This window comes from Dendrobates tinctorius, unplaced genomic scaffold (assembly GCF_039654945.1).
Source record: "Dendrobates tinctorius isolate UK_male_01 unplaced genomic scaffold, ASM3965494v1 ptg000070l, whole genome shotgun sequence".
NCBI classification, from domain to species: domain Eukaryota; kingdom Metazoa; phylum Chordata; class Amphibia; order Anura; family Dendrobatidae; genus Dendrobates; species Dendrobates tinctorius.
In genome coordinates this window covers 96,867,566-96,886,575 of record NW_027361738.1, presented here as the reverse complement: position 1 = coordinate 96,886,575, position 19,010 = coordinate 96,867,566, and the positions used below count along the sequence as shown (strand labels likewise).

The 19,010-nt window shown below is 47.6% G+C and overlaps 2 protein-coding genes across 4 annotated transcripts in view; one reads left to right on the top strand and one right to left on the bottom strand.

Annotated features, from left to right (window-relative positions):
* On the bottom strand, positions 1-11,543 carry RPS10 (ribosomal protein S10). The gene is made up of 6 exons (XM_073582191.1): positions 11,405-11,543; positions 5,718-5,867; positions 5,459-5,630; positions 3,314-3,391; positions 3,175-3,230; positions 1-152 (listed from the first exon to the last, which is right to left on the bottom strand). Exons 2-6 carry the CDS (start codon positions 5,865-5,867, stop codon positions 108-110), a joined length of 501 nt encoding a protein of 166 aa, XP_073438292.1. The 5' UTR covers positions 11,405-11,543; the 3' UTR covers positions 1-107.
* Positions 11,544-11,563: 20 nt separating this feature from the next.
* Positions 11,564-19,010, top strand: part of CCDC13 (coiled-coil domain containing 13) — a 45,236-nt gene continuing 37,789 nt past the window's right edge. For 2 of the 3 annotated variants that reach the window (XM_073582189.1, XM_073582187.1), the window contains exons 1-5: positions 11,564-11,673; positions 13,803-14,015; positions 17,161-17,309; positions 17,740-17,882; positions 18,232-18,315. In XM_073582189.1, the coding sequence (XP_073438290.1) occupies positions 13,810-14,015; positions 17,161-17,309; positions 17,740-17,882; positions 18,232-18,315 (582 nt within the window). In that variant the 5' untranslated portion in view covers positions 11,564-11,673; positions 13,803-13,809. The other variant, XM_073582188.1, reaches the window with a different exon arrangement.

Sequence of the window (19,010 nt, the reverse complement as noted above, 5' to 3'; positions counted from 1 at the left end):
TTCAACATGGACCCTTTATATGGCAGATGTGGTGGGAAAAACAAACAAGGCACAAAAAGTATTTTTGTGTCGCAAAATGTTTTACTGAGAAAGAATAAAAAGCCGCATCACTGTGGGGGTTGTTGTCCGCGACCACGTCCGAAGCCTCCTCTCTGCAATGCAAGACGACAAGGATAAGACACTGAGGACTTTATTATTAGCGGTCAATTAAGCTAAATATACATCAGAAGGCAGCCAAGTTCCCACCATCAGTATTTGGTGCGATTATAATGCTGTAGATCTTATGCACTGATTACACTGGGGAACAATTTGAAAAAAAATTTCTGTTAAGTTAGGTTTTTGAGCTGATTTATACTAAAATTGGCATGCTGATTCCAAAAATGGTCAGTTTTTTTCTATCACATCAAGTTTTTCCTCCTCAGCTTACCTGCCATAGAAGCACAATTGCACTGATTTCTGTAATAAGACTTGTTATCTGAGTACAATTCCACTCATATAGAGCTACGTGGCAACTTGTAAGAGTAGTCACAACTGAGACAGTGTGGCGAGAGGTGTGTACAGCTCCCAATACGTCATAATTATCAATATCTTTACACAAAAAATGTATCATAGTAGGAATAACTAGGATTTGTGATAGCTTTTCTCTTTACATTGGGCGCTTAGTTGTAATTTATATATCTTTTATGATTTTTTTTCTTTGTTAGTTTTCAAAGCTTGTAAGTTTCCATCTCAGTGTTTTATTTACTTACTGTATGTACATATTTCCTTTTGTTTCAGATCATGTCTGCTCCTTCTTCCTCTCGTCGTAAATGCCTAAACAACCCTGACTCCTTCTGCTATATTTGTGGTGTTTTCACCATTCCAGTTCAAAGGGCAAACATCAGTGCATTTGTCAAACAAGCATATTTTGCATATTTTAAAGTAAAACTCGGTGATCAAGATAAGCCATGGGCCCCTCACATAGTGTGCAGTGTGTCGAGAGTTTACGGATGTGGACCAAAGGAACATGTGAAAAGTTGGCATTTGGTATCCCCATGGTGTGGAGAGAGCAAAAAAGTCATTCCACAGACTGTTACTTCTGTTTAGTGAAAACATCAGGATTTAACAGGAAAAATAAAAGTAAAATAGAATATCCAAATCTACCGTCAGCTATCAGACCAATGCCTCATTCAGCTGAAATTCCAGTGCCAGTTTTCAAACAGCTACCATCTCTAGAAGTTCTGAGTGATGTTGACGAACAGTGACAGCAATGATGCAGAATTTGAAATTCACAAGGATTCAGTTCGTAAGGGATTTGATCAGCACGAGTTAAATGATTTAGCACGTGAATTGGGCTTATCAAAAAAAGCTTCAGAATTACTAGCATCAAGGCTGCATGAGAAACAGTTACTTGGACAAGGAGCGAAGGTATCATACTTTCGTACTAGAGAAAGTACATTTTTGCAGTACTTTCGGTGTGACAGCGGTTTTGTGTTTTGCCATAATATTCCTGGTTTACTACAAGAATTAGGGCTTTCAATGTACAATCCAAATGAATGGCGACTGTTTATTGATAGCTCAAAGCAGAGTCTTAAGTGTGTCCTTCTACACAATGGCAATTTATTTGGTGCAGTCCCTATTGGGCATTCTGTCTCTCTTCGTGAAGAACATGGAGATGTAAAGAGAGTTATTGAGTTATTGAAATATGACACACAATTGGATCATCTGTGTTGACCTTAAAATGGTTTGCTTCCTTCTTGGTCAGCAACGTGGGTACACAAAGTATCCCTGCTTTCTCTGTATGTGGGATAGCAGAGCTCGAGAAAAGCATTGGGTTGAGTCGAATTGGCCTCCAAGATCTGGTCTTAAACCTGGAGATCCCAACATTCTACATCAGCCACTTGTTGACAGGAAGAATATACTATTCCCACCTCTGCACATAAAACTAGGTCTCATGAAGCAATTTGTAAAAGCATTGCCAACTGACGGCGACTGGTTTAAGTACATCATGTTGGCACTTCCTGGACTGTCCATTGAAAAAAATCAAGGCTGGTGTGTTTGATGGTCCACAAATTCGACAGCTCATCAAAGATGAACATTTCACCGGGACTATGTCAGATCTTGAGAAGAATGCTTGGTTATCATTCAAAGACGTCGTCAAGAACTTTCTTGGAAATACACGTGCAAGTAATTACAAAGAAATTGTTCAGAAACTATTGGAGAGCTACAAAGCGCTTGGTTGCAACATGAGTATTAAACTACATTTTCTGCATTGCCATCTTGCCAACTTTCCGGAAAATCTTGGTGCTGTTAGCGATGAGCAAGGTGAACGATTTCACCAAGATTTGAAGGTTATGGAAGACCGTTACCAGGGTAGATGGGATGTACATATGATGGCTGACTATTGCTGGAGCATCAAACGTGATTGTCCTCAAGTTAAACACTCCAAAAAAAGCTATAAATGTACATCTTTACCTTAAATACTTGCGTGTGTGTATATATATATATATATCTCTCTCTATCTATCTATCTCCTTTGTAAAAAACATGATAGTGTTAAAAAGCATATTTGTCATGCCTATTTCTTATATATTTCATATTTTGTTCATATTTGTACTATTTAAAAAAAAAAAACTTTTTGGGTGCAGTAGTTTACATATTTTTGAGAAGACAAAAATCCTATAGTTCAAAAACTTGACGTGATAGAGAAAAACTGAGATCATTTCTGGATTCAGCATCCAAAAATTAATTAAGAACAGTTGTCTGACCTAACTCCTAAAAAATTGCGTTCCCCAGTGTTATCTATTTTAGTGGGAGTTTCTATTATGCATTTTTAGCAAGGTTTTTTCCAGCTGCAGTATTGGTCTTTTCAGTTTGTCAGGTTTTAAATAAAGCGACTTTGTTTGGAAGCAGCATCACTTTGCTGGGATAAAACCATCGATAAAATTCATCCATAAATAAACCCATATTTACAGCAACAGAAACTGACCTCCTGCGGATAAAGACACCGAAGCCAATTTCTGCAGCGTAAAAAGCTCTCATAGTGTGCATGAGGGCTACATACTGTACATCTTACCCACCTTGCTATATCTATGAATAAGCGGCTTTTTTTTTGGAGGGGGGAGACGGCCGGACCGACAAAATTTGCCCCAAGAACTCATTGTAAAATAGAAATCTGAAGGTTAATAAAACTTACAAACTGAAATTCTGTGGCAGCTCCAGCGCCGGCCTCTGCTTTCTTGTCTGCACCAGCTGCAAAGAAAAAATAAATAAATATCATAAGGATCACAGCTTCAGCCGGTCCAGAGGCATCAATCATTTCACTAGAGACTTACGTGGGGCAGCGCTACGTCTGTAAGTGTCTCTGTCGGTCTCACCACGGGACAAGCGGGCAGGGCGCTCACCCTCCAAACCTAAGAGAAAGCACACAAATTCATGATCCCGACCGATCCCAGATATTTTACAGACTGAAGTTATTTGCCAGAAGTAAAAATATAAGGAAACGTTTCACGAAAACCCCTTTTATTATGCGCTTCATAAAAAGAGCAAATCCTATTTGGCGGATTTCTCAGGGATTATCTGTGTCATGGCGTCAAATCCTCAGAGCCCAGTAGGAGCATTGCGACCTGTCCACAGTGGAGGCCGCAGGGAGGAGAGCGATGCTTATGTTATATCATTGTCAGAAGTCGTCTCCTGTGCCAGGACTTTACAGCAGACTGTTAGGGATATGGATCAGACCTGGCTGGGACTCAGGTGGACTAACATGGCAGACATGGGAGTCTTAAGTTGGCAACCCATTGGCACCCTACAATCACAGGACGGTGGCGGTGGTGGTGGTGGGGGTCGTCGATGGGTGTCGGACACGACCTCTTCACAATTTCTTTTGTTCCCAGCAGTCTAAATGTTGCTGTCACAATGGTCAGTGGCATCTACGAAGTTAAACTCTGGTGGATATGGCTCGCTTCCATTACGTCAGATAAGAGTGCCGAATTGCTGAAGAGTATCTCATCAGAACAACTCAAAAGACAGGAGGTAAAAGGGCACGTTGCTAAAGAGGAAGATTTAGATAGTACATTTTAAAGGGGTTTGATGAGATTTGTTAATTTGCCACAGCTGGACCCCCTCCATCACTTGACTAAAAGGGAAAGGGCGAAAAATAATTCATGCAAGTCGCCTTTAATGGCATCAATACAAAAAACCCATCATCACACAAAGCCCCTCAGCCTCCGCCAAAGCGTTCTACCACAAAATAGGTTAATAAACACGTCACTTAAGGCACAAACGTGGAAAGAAAAATAGAGCCAAGTAACAGCACTCCCTGTGAGCAGTCATGTGGGCGGTCCCAATCTCAGGACTAGTCCTGGCTTGTACACAGACACAAGAGGCCAGTACACATTACCATATAAGCAACAGATGTCAACAGTTAGGACTACAGGACCGCCTACCGGTCTATTCCTCCTACCACATAGATCTTCATCAATTTATGCCGAAGAGGACACTTTAAGATTGGCAACATAAAAAACCTAATAACCCATGTAACGCTGTAGCAGAGGATTATGCCACCTCCTGTTGCCTCCAACTCAAAGATATTTCCAGAATCCGTCCCTTCCTCAGCCCTCAATCTACTAAACCTCTTGTACATGCCCTCATTATCTCCCGCCTTGAGTACTGCAACACCCTCCTCTGTGGCCCCCCTGCTAACTCTCTTGCACCACTCCAGTCTGTCCTCAATTCTGCTGCCCGACTAATCCACCTCTCTTCTCCCCTCTGCAAATCCCTCCATTGGCTCCCAATTCACCAACGAATCCAGTTCAAACTCCTAACCCTGACCTACAAAGCCATCCACAACCTGTCCCCTCCCTATATCTCTGAACTAATCTCCCAATATCTTCCCTCACATAATCTTCGATCCTCCCAAGACCTCCTTCTCTCCTCCACACTTATTCATTCCTCACACAACCGCCTCCAAGATTTCTCCCGAATATCCCCTAGAATTCCATGCCTCAACACGTCAGATTATCCACCACCCTCGGATCCTTCAGATGGAACCTAAAAACCCATCTTTTCAGGAAAGCTTACAGACTGCAATAACCATTCTGCCGCCTCACCACCGCCCGAGCTGTCGCCTCATCACCACCAGCGCTGCTGCACCCCCGACCTTTTGTCTCTTCCCCACTATCCCGAAGAATGCAAGTCCGCAAGGACAGGGTCCTCTCCCCTCTGTACCAGTCTGTCATTGTAAGTTTGTTTACGGTTAATGATATCTATAACTTTGTATGTAACCCTTTCTCATGTACAGCACCATGGAATTAATGGCGCTATATAAATAAATAATAGTAATCTGCCGACACTCAGGCCAGAGTCACAAGCCTGTAATATACGGCCCATGCCCGAACAAAACATTTCCTGGAGCCGCCACACTTTCTCCATTAGGCATCATATTGACTGACAGTGCCCGGCAGCAGACGGCCATTGCTCACCTTTAGGTCGTGGTCTGCCGGTCTCAGGACGACTCCTCCTTAGAGTAGCGGGGACGATTTCTGGGGGCAGATGCAGGAAATCCCGCAGATACTGGATCCCTTCATTTGTCAGGTACCAGTAGAAGTGACGCCAGGCAAACTGCTCCTTCACATACCCACGGGACTTCAGAGACTATAAGAGAAGCACAAAAGCGTCAGATGTTCAGCCCCAGCACAACATACCGGTATAGGAACCCTGCGCCGTTACATGGGCACAGACCTGCATGGCCTTCATCACATGGAGGTTGGGCACGTTCTTGTCACTCAGTTCTGGATGCTTTGGCATGTGGACATCCTTCTTGGCCACCATAACTCCCTCCTTAAAGAGGAGCTCGTAGATGGCAATGCGATCTTTCTTGGGCATCAACATCTAAGTGCAAAGAAAGGAAAATCAATACGGATGATCTGGATAAGACATGGCGGCAGATCAGACATTAGAATTAAGGCTCGTTAAAGCAGAAACATGGAGATAGGGGAGCTCACAGCCGCCGCACGGGGGTCAGGCAGCCATGTTGGTTGTCCATGGCTGCAGACAAGAGCCCTGCGAACTTCCTAGCTACCAATATAGCTTCAGATTGTAAATTTTGATGTCATCGCTGCAATGTGCATATAACAAACCTACAAAATACAAGAGTTCAAAAACGCCTGGATTCAAAAAATCCTAATGAATCACAAAAAATTTTTTTTGTGCAAAATCCGTTAAATTTGTTTATTAGTGTCCTCATAAAAACGCATATTATTAATACCATGCCAAAACATGGTGTGTCACACACAGCCCCCAGAGGAAGCCCTTTGGAGCAAAACGCGTCGGGGCCTAGTCAGCGTCACCTGAAATTCCCACATGGGTAAGAGACTTTAATTTTATATTCGGATGTTTTGGCATGGTATTAATAGATTGGGTAATTAGGGAGGTCCCAGGTATACTATTGGAGGGCTTTGTCCCTCAATTTACCTGACATCTTTGTGCACTATGCTGTTTGAAATCAGATGCGTCCCTATACACAGTTCTTTTAAGATACATTGTTATCCCTGTAATGTTATACTACAATAATGACATCAGGTATTGCCTCTCGTCCGTTTCACCTATATGGTGCCAGTTGTTATGACTACAATTTCTTCAGGTGATCTTGCTGTTAGTCTTCCACCTTATGTACTCATTGTTGTGTGTGTGTGTATATATATATATATATATATATACACGTTTTTATGAGGACACTAATAAATAAATTTAACAGATTTTGCACAAAAAAATTGTTTTTTGTGATTCATTAGGATTTTTTGAATCCAGGCGTTTTTGAACTCTTGTATTTTGTAGGTTTGTTTTATATGGAGTTGCCCGATTAATTTTGAAATAGATGGTTTGATCAATTAGGTATGACACCTTGGGTAAAAAAAATGTGCATATAACGTCTTATCTCAACTACTAATCAAAAGAGACACCGGGAATCCCAACAGCCGGTAGGACTGTGTCAGGGGTCAGGCAACAGACTACAAACATGGCCTCTGCCCAGAGTTTTGAAGATGTTTTTGCTAATCTGTAGTGTGAACATCTCACAAAGGCCCCGGCGTGGTTTTAGCCTGTGCTGCATAATCCCTTTAAGAGACATGCGCCTCTTATGTGAGATTTTGATCAATTCCTGACTTAAAGGGGTTATTCAGTGAAAACAAGTTATCTATCATGTATCCAAACACACAGTAGTAACGCAGATCAGTGGGGGTCCCAACTGCTGAGGGCTGATCTGGAAAGCAAAATGGGAAACTTAAGGCCCCGTCACACATAGCGATCTCGCTAGCGAGATCGCTGCCGAGTCACAAGTTTTGTGACACAACAGCGATCTAACCAGCGAGATCACTGTGTGTGACAGCAAGCGGCCCCCCTGCCGGTATCGCTGATCGCTGTAAGAAACCTCTGGACATTTCTTTTGTCGCTGATCTCCCGCTGGCCAGCACGCATCGCTGTGTGACAGGCGGGAGACCAGCGATCAATAAAAAAAAAAAAAAAATATATATATATATATATATATATATATATATATTACTATTCTCACCTTCCGACGTCCCGCGCAGCATTCCCACCTCTCTCCACGCTCCGGTCCCAGTAATCCTATGCAAAAGAATGACCGCGAGACTTCGCAATCCCGCGAGAACGGACGACATCGCGGTAATTCTCGCAAAGGATTACTGGGACCGGAGCGTGGAGAGAGGCGGGAATGCTGCGCGGGACGTCGGAAGGTGAGAATAACAATATTTTTTTATTTTAATTCTATTTTTGACATGAATCAGCGCTGAACACAGCGATGCCGCACGCGCGTCGTCGCTGTGCTAATCGCTGGTGAAGTTGTCTGTTTGACAGCTCACCAGCGATCACATAGCGATTCACCAGCGATCCTGACACGTTGATATCGTTGTCGGGATCGCTGGTAAGTCGCTATGTGTGACGGGGCCTTTACCCCCCATAACATGGAGCAGCAGGTCACACGCTCCACTGCAGCTCAATTCATTCCCACGGTACTCGGCTGTGACCGTCGGCCCCATGGAGAATGATTGGAGCAGGGGTCAGGCGTCCAACCTGCAGTGGGGATGTTACACTCTGCCAATCGGTGCCTGTCCCAATAGTTGGACACCTTTTAGATCCGTCCTCATTTTCACTTGACAACCCCTTTAAAGCGGATATTATATATATATATATATATATAAAAAAACAATCGTCCATAACATCCCGAGTGATAACATAACCGCACAGTAATCACAACAAAATATGGAGGCGTTGCTGCACCAGAAACAATAAAAAGTCCAATGAATCAAAGTATTAATGCAATAGAGACTCAGAATAACATTACATAAAAAAAAGTGTAAGGCTGTGTGCCCACGATGCGATTTTTAAGCGTTTTTGCCGCGATTTTCGGTGCGAAAACATTTAAAAAAAAAAATCGCAGCATGATCACTCTTTTTTGCGGAATCGCAAAGAATTGCCGCGATTCCGCACCCATAGGAATGCATGAGAATCGCTTACTTCCCGCATGTGGCTATGCCCACCATGCGGGAAGTTAAGCATCTCATGTGCGGTTGGTGCCCACGGTGTGGAGGAGAGGAGACTGTCCTCCAGGCCCTGGGTACCATACCCCTGTTAAAAAGAAAGAATAAAAAAAAAAATCGGGGTATATTTACCTTCCGACGTCCAGCGCTGCCTTCCCGGCCCAAGCGTTCCCAGTAATGCCTTGCGGCAAGGTCCTGTGATGACGTAGTCTCGCGAGATCGCTATAGTAACGCGAGACCAACGTCATGACAGGTCTCGCAAGGCATCGCTGGGAACGCTGAGGCCCAGGAATGCAGCGCGGGACGTCGGAAGGTAAATATACCCCGATTTTTTTTATCATTTTTAACATTTTATCTTTTACTATTGAGGCCGCATAGGCGGCCTCAATAGTAAAAAGCTGATCACACTTGTCAAAGACTATGTTTGACCAGGGCTGTGGAGTCGGAGTCGTGGAGTCGGATTCGGTGTTCATTTTGGTGGAGTCGGAGTTGGAGTCGGTATAAAATGGACCGACTCCTAAAATATATAATAAATTGGGTACAGTAATTCAATGCAGGATGTGCTGAATATTTTTTCATAGGAGTTTGGGAAAGTTATGAAATGTCCTATAAATGGCTGTTATATTCCTGATCTAAGGCTACATTCACACACAGCGTTTTTCCTGTGTTTTTTGAGGATACGTTTTTCAGCTGCAAAAGCTGATCATTTTTTTAAAAAACTGCTTCACCTGAAAGGTTTTTGAGCTCATAGATAATGTTTTCAATAGCAAAAGCAGATTAGAAATCTGCTCTATCTATCCATTTATCCATATCTGTCTATCCATATCGTATCTGTACCAAAAAGAATGAAAACCGGGTAGTACACCAATATATATTCTGTTCTATCTAAATATCTTGATTATTGGATCATAGAAATGATTAAATGTCTGAGGTTCGCATTGTACTACAATAAATTTTTCACTTAAATATAAGCAATATGTGTGGGAGTCGGTGTAAGGGAAATTGAGGAGTCGGAGTCGCAGGTTTGGCTTACCGACTCCACAGCCCTATGTTTGACGAGTGTGACCAACCTGTCAATCACTTTCCAAGTGATGCTTCAAATCGCTTGGAAAGTGCTTGAGAAAATCACGGCAAAATCGCGAACAAAATCGCTGTAATACCGCGCGATTTCTGGGAAGGAGTCCGGTCTTCACTGTGCGTTTTGAAACGCTACGTGGGCCCATAGCCTAAAGGAGCTAAATGAAAATATCAGAGAAGCTCGTTCATATAAAAAAGAATCAGCGTTTCACTGCTGAAGGTAGAAAGACAAGGAACCCCACAATGCTGAACTCCGCACACCAAGATTACAGGGGAGCACAGTCTGGCGCCAATAATACTCGTCACACTGCGAGACAAAACCGCGAGCCTCAGGACCGACAATGCCCCCAATAGCCAGGATCACAGCCACCCCCCCTCTGATGCCCCCCAAACACAGCACACAGCCCCCCCCCCAAACACAGCCAGCCCCCCCCCCCCCCCACTCACCAAACACAGCCAGGCCCGCAAACCCCCCCGCCCACCCCCAAGCAGCCAGGCCCACAGACAAATCCCACCCCCCAAACACAGCCAGGGCCGTACACCCCCCCATCCCCCAAACGCAGCCAGGCCCGCAGCCCCCCCCCCCCAGGCAGCCAGGCCCACAGACAAATCCCACCCCCCAAACACAGCCAGGCCCGCAGACCCCCCCCCTCCAAACGCAGCCAGGCCCGCAGACCCCCCCCCTCCAAACGCAGCCAGGCCCGCAGACCCCCCCCCCCTCCAAACGCAGCCAGGCCCGCAGACCCCCCCCTCCAAACGCAGCCAGGCCCGCAGACCCCCCCCTCCAAACGCAGCCAGGCCCGCAGACCCCCCCCTCCAAACGCAGCCAGGCCCGCAGACCCCCCCCTCCAAACGCAGCCAGGCCCGCAGACCCCCCCCCCCCTCCAAACGCAGCCAGGCCCGCAGACCCCCCCCCCTCCAAACGCAGCCAGGCCCGCAGACCCCCCCCCCTCCAAACGCAGCCAGGCCCGCAGACCCCCCCCCCCCTCCAAACGCAGCCAGGCCCGCAGACCCCCCCCCCCCTCCAAACGCAGCCAGGCCCGCAGACCCCCCCCCCCCTCCAAACGCAGCCAGGCCCGCAGACCCCCCCCCCCCCCTCCAAACGCAGCCAGGCCCGCAGACCCCCCCCCCCTCCAAACGCAGCCAGGCCCGCAGACCCCCCCCCCCCTTCAAACGCAGCCAGGCCCGCAGACCCCCCCCCCCTCCAAACGCAGCCAGGCCCGCAGACCCCCCCCCCTCCAAACGCAGCCAGGCCCGCAGACCCCCCCCCCCCCCTCCAAACGCAGCCAGGGCCGCAGACCGACCCAAACAATCCTCAGGACCGACAGTACCCCCAATATCCAGGATCACAGCCACCCATCACCCTCTGATGCCCCCCAAACACAGGACACAGCCCCCCCCCCCCCAAAAAAAAAAAAAACACAACACAGCTAGGCCAGGGCCGCGCCCCCCCCCCCCCAAATACAGCCAGGCCCGCAGCCCCCTTCCAGACACAGCCAGGGCCGCAGACCCCCTCCAAACAATCCTCAGGACCGACAATGCCCCCAACATCCAGGACCGCAGACCCCCAATCCACATCCCCTGGATCTCTGCCCCATCCCCCCGGCTCTCAGTCACCAGCCCGGGAGGCCGCAGACTCTTTCTGTATTATCATCCCACTCCACGTTAAACCCCGCATATACGGCGGCTCCGCTCCTTCCACTGCTCCTATACACAATGCACCATCCATAAACACCGAGCAGCACCGGATGGCCGCCATTTACACCGGATTACCGGGAGCCGGAGGACACTCACCTCTGCTGCTTTCTCGGAGGCCTGAGGAGGAAAGGAAAGAGCATGCGCAGAACAGTCGAACTTCCCTCTGAGAGCAGGACCCCGGATGAGGTGTCCTCTTCACTGCCTGTTTACAATTGCTGAACACGTGATAAGGTGACGTCAGTGCTCGCCACCCTCACGCGGTCCTGAGGGGTGGCGCTGGGTGATGACGTTTGGCGCCGTTTCTATGGAGCCTGTCGCCTTGGTTACGCGTCCTCCTCCTAAGGACGGTGAAAACTCGGGAACGGGTGAGTGATCCGAGGAGATGGGGTGACCGGTCACATCCTGTGTACAGCAGCGACTACACCGCTGAGGATGCGGGACAGTGTGTGAGGATGAATGCTGGTATATCACTTCATATAGAGTGTAAGCATTCGTCCCCCTCCCCCATAGTGGAAAAACGCAGGAGCCCCCATAATAACCAGGAGCCTCCATAATAACCAGGAGCCTCCATAATAACCAGGAGCCCCCATAATAACCAGGAGCCCCCATAATAATCAGGAGCCCCCATAATAACCAGGAGCCTCCATAATAACCAGGAGCCCCCATAATAATCAGGAGCCCCCATAATAATCAGGAGCCCCCATAATAACCAGGAGCCTCCATAATAACCCGGAGCCTCCATAATAACCAGGAGCCCCCATAATAATCAGGAGCCCCCATAATAACCAGGAGCCCCCATAATAACCAGGAGCCTCCATAATAACCAGGAGCCCCCATAATAACCAGGAGCCCCCATAATAACCAGGAGCCCCCATAATAATCAGGAGCCCCCGTAATAATCAGATACCCCCATAATAATCAGGAGCCCCCATAATAACCAGGAGCCTCCATAATAATCAGGAGCCCCCATAATAACCAGGAGCCCCCATAATAATCAGGAGCCCCCGTAATAATCAGATACCCCCATAATAATCAGGAGCCCCCGTAATAACCAGGAGCCCCCATAATAATCAGGAGCCTCCATAATAATCAGGAGCCTCCATAATAACCAGGAGCCTCCATAATAATCAGGAGCCTCCATAATAATCAGGAGCCCCCCGTAATAATCAGGAGCCCCCCATAATAACCAGGAGCCCCCATAATAATCAGGAGCCCCCATAATAACCAGGAGCCTCCATAATAACCAGGAGCCCCCATAATAACCAGGAGCCCCCGTAATAATCAGGAGCCCCCCATAATAACCAGGAGCCCCCATAATAATCAGGAGCCCCCATAATAACCAGGAGCCCCGTAATAATCAGGAGCCCCCATAATAACCAGGAGCCTCCATAATAACCAGGAGCCCCCATAATAACCAGGAGCCCCCATAATAACCAGGAGCCCCCCATAATAACCAGGAGCCCCCATAATAATCAGGAGCCCCCATAATAACCAGGAGCCCCCGTAATAATCAGGAGCCCCCATAATAACCAGGAGCCCCCGTAATAATCAGGAGCCCCCGTAATAACCAGGAGCCCCCATAATAATCAGGAACCCCCGTAATAACCAGGAGCCCCCGTAATAATCAGGAGCCCCCATAATACCATAATAACCAGGAGCCCCCATAATAACCAGGAGCCCCCATAATAACCAGGAGCCCCAGTAATAATCAGAAGCCCCCGTAATAATCAGGATCCCCTGTAATAATCAGGAGCCCCCATAATACAATAATAACCAGGAGCCCCCATAATAATCAGGAGCCCCCATAATAATCAGGAACCCCCATAATAACCAGGAGCCCCCGTAATAATCAGGAGCCCCCATAATACCATAATAACCAGGAGCCCCCATAATAACCAGGAGCCCCAGTAATAATCAGGAGCCTCCCATAATAACCAGGAGTCCCCATAATAATCAGGAGCCCCCATAATAACCAGGAGCCTCCATAATAATCAGGAGCCCCCATAATAACCAGGAGCCCCCATAATAATCAGGAGCCCCCATAATAACCAGGAGCCCCCATAATAATCAGGAGCCCCCATAATAATCAGGAGCCCCAATAATAACCAGGAGCCCCCATAATAACCAGGAGCCTCCATAATAATCAGGAGCCCCCATAATAATCGGGAGCCCCCATAATAACCGGGAGCGTCCATAATAACCGGGAGCCCCCATAATAATCAGGAGCCGCCATAATAACCAGGAGCCCCCATAATAATCAGGAGCCCCCATAATAACCAGAAAAATAGCCATATTTCACCCTTTAGGACCGGCCCGGATGACTTGTTATGGGCCCAAACAGTTGGTGGATGGGAGAATACCTGCTGACAACTTGCCGCCAGCTGAGCTGTGATAGCTGGAGGGATTTTGGCGCCCCATCCCTCAGAGGCATCTTCTAGTTTTTGGGGTCTTCTGTAACTAGTGAATCTCTGCTGTTTTTTCTCTCTTTTTCCAGGATTATCATGGAGTCGGACGCCGCCGTGAACGAGAATCTGCGTCTGCAGTTCCGGGCGCTGCAGGAGCAGCAGCAGAAGCGTCGGCAGAGGATGATGGAGAGAAAGAGAGAGAAACTCAGCGAGGACGACAAGAAGGCCGACACGTTTGGAGTCCAGGACCGGATGAACCTGCTGCAGACTGGCACCGAGGCCTCCGGCGAGCTGGGGAGAAGGTGGGAATGTCCGGTTGGATGTGACCTCTCCATCAGTCCCTCCAGAGCTGATACTGCAGGGAGGCATAGCCTCAGTGCTGCGTGGTGTCATTGATGAAGTGTGCAGTGACATTACTTACTTTTGTAACATTAGGACTTGTCAGTGAGCACCACTGCATGGTGTACAGCTGCCAAACCCAGCTCCTGACTTCTGCTGCCTTCACCAGCCCACCCGTATATCAGCACAGCTTCATTCCTGGAGCGATTTCCCATCCATGCCCTGCAGAGTCTGCCCTGGTTGCAATGCTTTATCTTTTGCATTATTTACGCCTTCCTCCCCACCCACAGTGGTGAGAATCTACCTTTCTTAGGGCTCTCTCACATGTCCTGACATTTCTGGTACTGGAAAAAGCGAAAAAAACTGAAAAAGATATTCGTGTACGTGTGTTCCATGCGTGTGGCAACCGTGTGCCACCCATGAGCCGCATCAGTATCACATGTACTGTGAAAAATGAGGATGTATGACCTCATGGAGATCAACATCCAACACTGCGGAGACACCATCACATGTTTCTCAACGCAGTGATTCTAGAGCAATGCCCCCATCCCTTATGGGAAATATGCAAAAACATGCAAAACACAAGCCGCGGAGACACCATCACATGTTTCTCAACACAAGCAATGACCAGCCAGGTCTTTCCAAGGAAGGAACAACCACGGGAAGGGCAGTCTCCAATGAAGGAAACCACCTATACCAAAACATGGTATCCATCCACAGACAGCTGTTTTGGGGTATTGCCCCTCATCAGTGTGGAGTAGGAAACTGGCTAGTATCACATGTACTGGCGCCAGAGAAAAGCCAGCACAGTTTGAGCTGTTCTCAGGTGCCGGGTGCTTATGACGGCTCACATCATTGTCCCCCGCTCTGCCTTCGATCAGCGCGAGCAGGGAACAATGTTGAGAGTTGTATTCAAGTGTAAAATTAAGAATAAAATAAAAAAATCACATTATACTCATCTTAACACCTAATCCCCTGAAGCCATTGTGCCCTGTAAACAAATAAAAATAAAAAAACAACAATATCCCTCATCTGTCCAAAGTTGAAAGAATCCATAGTGTCCCATGTCGTAATTCTCTGCGACATTTGCTCATCAGGATGATCGGTGGCCGGAGGCGACTGCTCTCGATGAAGAACTGGAGAGAATGACTCGCTGCAGTGAGACCGGGCCTCATGGGGAACTGTGGTGACCACAATGAGATCACTGCTAGCACCGTAAGAAAAAGTCTAAGGCCAGGGTCACACATGCGAGAAACTAGCACGAGTCTCGCATCTCAATACCCGGCAATCGAGACCAGAGTGTGTGACTACGTGTATTTCTATGCAACTGAGCGCTCAAGTCCCGAATGCCGGGAATTGAGATGCGAGACTCATGCGAGTTTCTCGCATGTGTGACCCCGGCCTTACTGTGCAGAGCTAAGCTCAGTGAGTTCAACACAGTTCACTGAGAGTTTCACTGGGGAACGCAGGCTTAGTAACCTGCGGTAACCTTGATGAGCTCATTCTCCAGTAGTTCTCAGTCTGGATGGTCACAACTTAGCACCACCCAGGTTGAAAGCTATTTATCGCAGACATGGATTACGGCTGATCGCAGGCAGAGCAGGGGATAGTGATGTGAGCTGTCTTCAGCACCTGGCGCTGGGGAACAGCGTGAATGGTACCGCTAATTCCCAGGCACCGATACGTATCACACTGACGACACATGGATGTCATCAGTGTGCATCTGTGCTGGACATTTTGTGGCTCATGCTGCTGCTAAAAAACGGACATGTCAGCCGTGCTTTGACCTCAAACACACGATCCGTGGAAACACACTGACATATGCACAGACCCATTCACACGTACTCCGGTTCATGTGAAAACTGTCACCACACATATCGGACACACTGACGTGTGAATGAGCCCTTAGATGCATTTCCCCCTTTCCTGACAGGTACAATCTCCTCCTCGGCCCTGCTGTATATACAGGAGCTTCTCACAAAATTAGAATATCATCAAAAAGTGAATTTATTTCAGTTCTCGATACAAACAGTGACTCTCCTATATTCTATAGAGTCATTACACACAGAGTGATCTATTTCACGTGTTTATTTCTGTTAATGATGATTATGGCTTACAGCCAATGACAACCCAAAAGTCATTATCTCAGGAAATTAGAATACTTTATAACACCAGCTTGAAAAATGATTGTAAAATCTGAAATGTTGTCCTCCTGAAATGTCTGTTCAGTAAATGCCCTCAATACTTGGTCGGGCTCCTTTTGCATCAATTACTGCATCAATGCGGCGTGGCATGGAGGCGATCAGCCTGTGGCGCTGCTGAGAGGTTATGGAAGCCCAGGTTGCTTTGATAGCAGCCTTCAGCTCGTCTGCATTGTTGGGTCTGGTGTCACTCATCTTCCTCTTGACAATACTCCATAGATTCTCTATGGGGATAAGGTCAGGCGAGTTTTCTTCCAATCAAGCCCAGTGATACTGTTGTGTGTACACCAGGTATTGGTCCTTTTGGCAGTGTGGACAGGGGCCAAGTCCTGCTGGAGAATGACATTTCCATCTCCAAAAAGCTTGTCGGCATAGGGAAGCATGAAGTGCTCTAACATGTCCTGGTAGACGGCTGCGCTGACTTTGGTCTTGATAAAACACAGTGGACCTACACCAGCAGAAGACATGGCTCCCCAAACCATCACTGATTGCGGATACATATAATGTAGGAGATTCACTTTTTGTATTGAAGAACTGAAATAAATTCACTTTTTGATGATGTTCTAATTTTGTGAGATGCACCTGTATGTGGATCCTTCAGCTGAAATCCACGGCCGACCCTCTGATCTTTCACTGGGGCTAATCCTCTGTCTTTCAACACAGTATCCCCACAAAACATGTGAAATGTGCTGAAATTCATGAGTGGTGGAGAGATGGTGCTGGGATGACAGAGAATAAGTAACACTGATTTTATTCTTACACACAAGATGCCATAAAAAAATAGAAAACCCCTTTAACGCCTCGCTGCTCTCTAGCGCCATCTGTCGCCTCATCTGCATGAAGCTGAGTGATCCTACAGAGCGCGCAGTCTATGTGACCCGTGTACTAAACCTTCCCCACATTACAGGCTCCTGGAAGATGAGAACGAGCAGCTGCAGGGCCAGATCCGGGAGCTGCAGGACGAGAACGGGCGGCTCCACAAACTCCTCAAGGAGAAAGACTTTGAGATCCGACATCTAAGGAGGAAAGTAGAAGAAAGCAAGATGGCGCTGGCAGGTGACTGCTCCCCGGCCGCAGTAACGTAACAGCGTAGATGGCGCATTCTGTGTCAGGCGAGGAGTGAAGGATTGTGGCTAAAATCTCACTCCGCTGTCACTATGAGTCGGATGATCCCTGATCCTGAGCGTTGTGGACCCTTCTCTGTGGGTGGTCCGGAGCGCCACAGTTCAGGAAACTTTAGCATGATGCCATTTGGCTTTATCCTTCCTCTCTAGACTGCTGCAGAAAACGGCATTAACCCCTTCCACATCCAAACCCACCGGAAAGAATACTAATAGCGGTTAATAGCCTTGGATAAGAAAGCTTCGTGCTCCCAGGGTCTGACGTCCGGTATAGTCATCCATGGCAGCAGTATAATGCCGGCAACCTGGGCACCTCTTGTGACTACTAGACGCATCGAATCACACCTCTGTACGTCTGCCTGCAGGGACGGCCGGCCTCGCTGGAGATGTCGCAGCCACGAAAATCGTAGAATTGTCCAAAAAGAATCGGGAACTGAGCGCCGAAATGGAAAGCGAGAAAAGCAAAGTGAGACAGCTGAATAACAAAGTGAAGGCGCTGGATAGAGAGGTAATAACATGGCGGATGAGAAAGCAAGGACGCCCACAGAGTGTCCAGCCAGACTACCACTGGCCACATGTCCATCGTAACGAATCATTCCCACTGTTTTGTGTATACAGCTCCCATGCAGACCAATGTGTCTTCATGGTTACAGACAAACCCTATACAGTCTGATCCCGCAGACGTGCTCTCCCTCGCCCTCTTTGCCTCCTCTCCTTCCATCGATTGGAGGGTGTGGGGTAAGACACAACGGCAGGTTCTGACCACTGTCTCCATACTCGTATTATTCCTCCTTTATTATGGGGGGTGAGCACATACAGTGAATGTCACTTGGGGCGTGTCAACTTTTTTTCTGCAGCTTCAGAACGCAAATCTTGCAGATAACGTTGGGAAGGACGCAGGACCTTGGCTCAAAGGCTCCCGCTCTGCAGAAGTCACTCCGGTGAGTTTACGACAGGCCGGGATCACACATGCGAGAAACTCAGACAAGTCTCACATGTTAATACCCGGCACTGCCGCCGGCACTCAGGAGCGGAGCGTGCGGCTCAATGTATTTCTATGCGGCCGCACGCTCCGATCCGAGTGCTGGCGGCAGTGCCGGGTATTAACATGTGAGACTTCGCCGTATTCCTCGTGATCCCGGCCTTAAAAGGAAAGTCCATTCATACAGATCTCATATGTTACCCATAATTCGGTGCTCTCACCCCACCAATCAAGGATTTTATAGAGACCTCATACCCCTAAGGCCTGTTTCACATTTCCGTTTATTGCCATCAGTCAAAATCTGCCATTTTTTTGGGCAGATCCATTTTTTTTTCCCATTGACTTGCATTAGCGGCGGATTTTGATGGAAGGTCATTCGTTGGATCCGTTTTTTGACGGATCCACCATAATTTTGGCATCCGCTGACTTCAGCGGACGGACAATGAAACGTTTTTTGTCTGCGTCAAAATAGCGGACAGCAACGGATCCGCCGCTATCCACCATTCGTTATAATGGTCGCCTATGGGTTGCCAACCGTTAATTGACTGAATCCGGCAACGGATTCGCTTTTTGACACTGAGCATGCCTGGAATAATTACCTTGCCAGAAATTTAACCTCAAATTCCGTTCTGGTGGTGGAAAAAATTCTCTCTC

Excerpts from the sequence above, each read along its gene's own strand:
- RPS10 (XM_073582191.1), bottom strand. The coding sequence starts at position 5,867 with ATGTTGATGCCCAAGAAAGATCGCATTGCCATCTACGAGCTCCTCTTT. Across the intron at positions 5,631-5,717 it reads ATGTGATGAAGGCCATGCAG|TCTCTGAAGTCCCGTGGGTA; the intron begins GTCTGTGCCCAT and ends CTTCTCTTATAG. Across the intron at positions 3,231-3,313 it reads CAGACGTAGCGCTGCCCCAC|CTGGTGCAGACAAGAAAGCA; the intron begins GTAAGTCTCTAG and ends TTTTCTTTGCAG.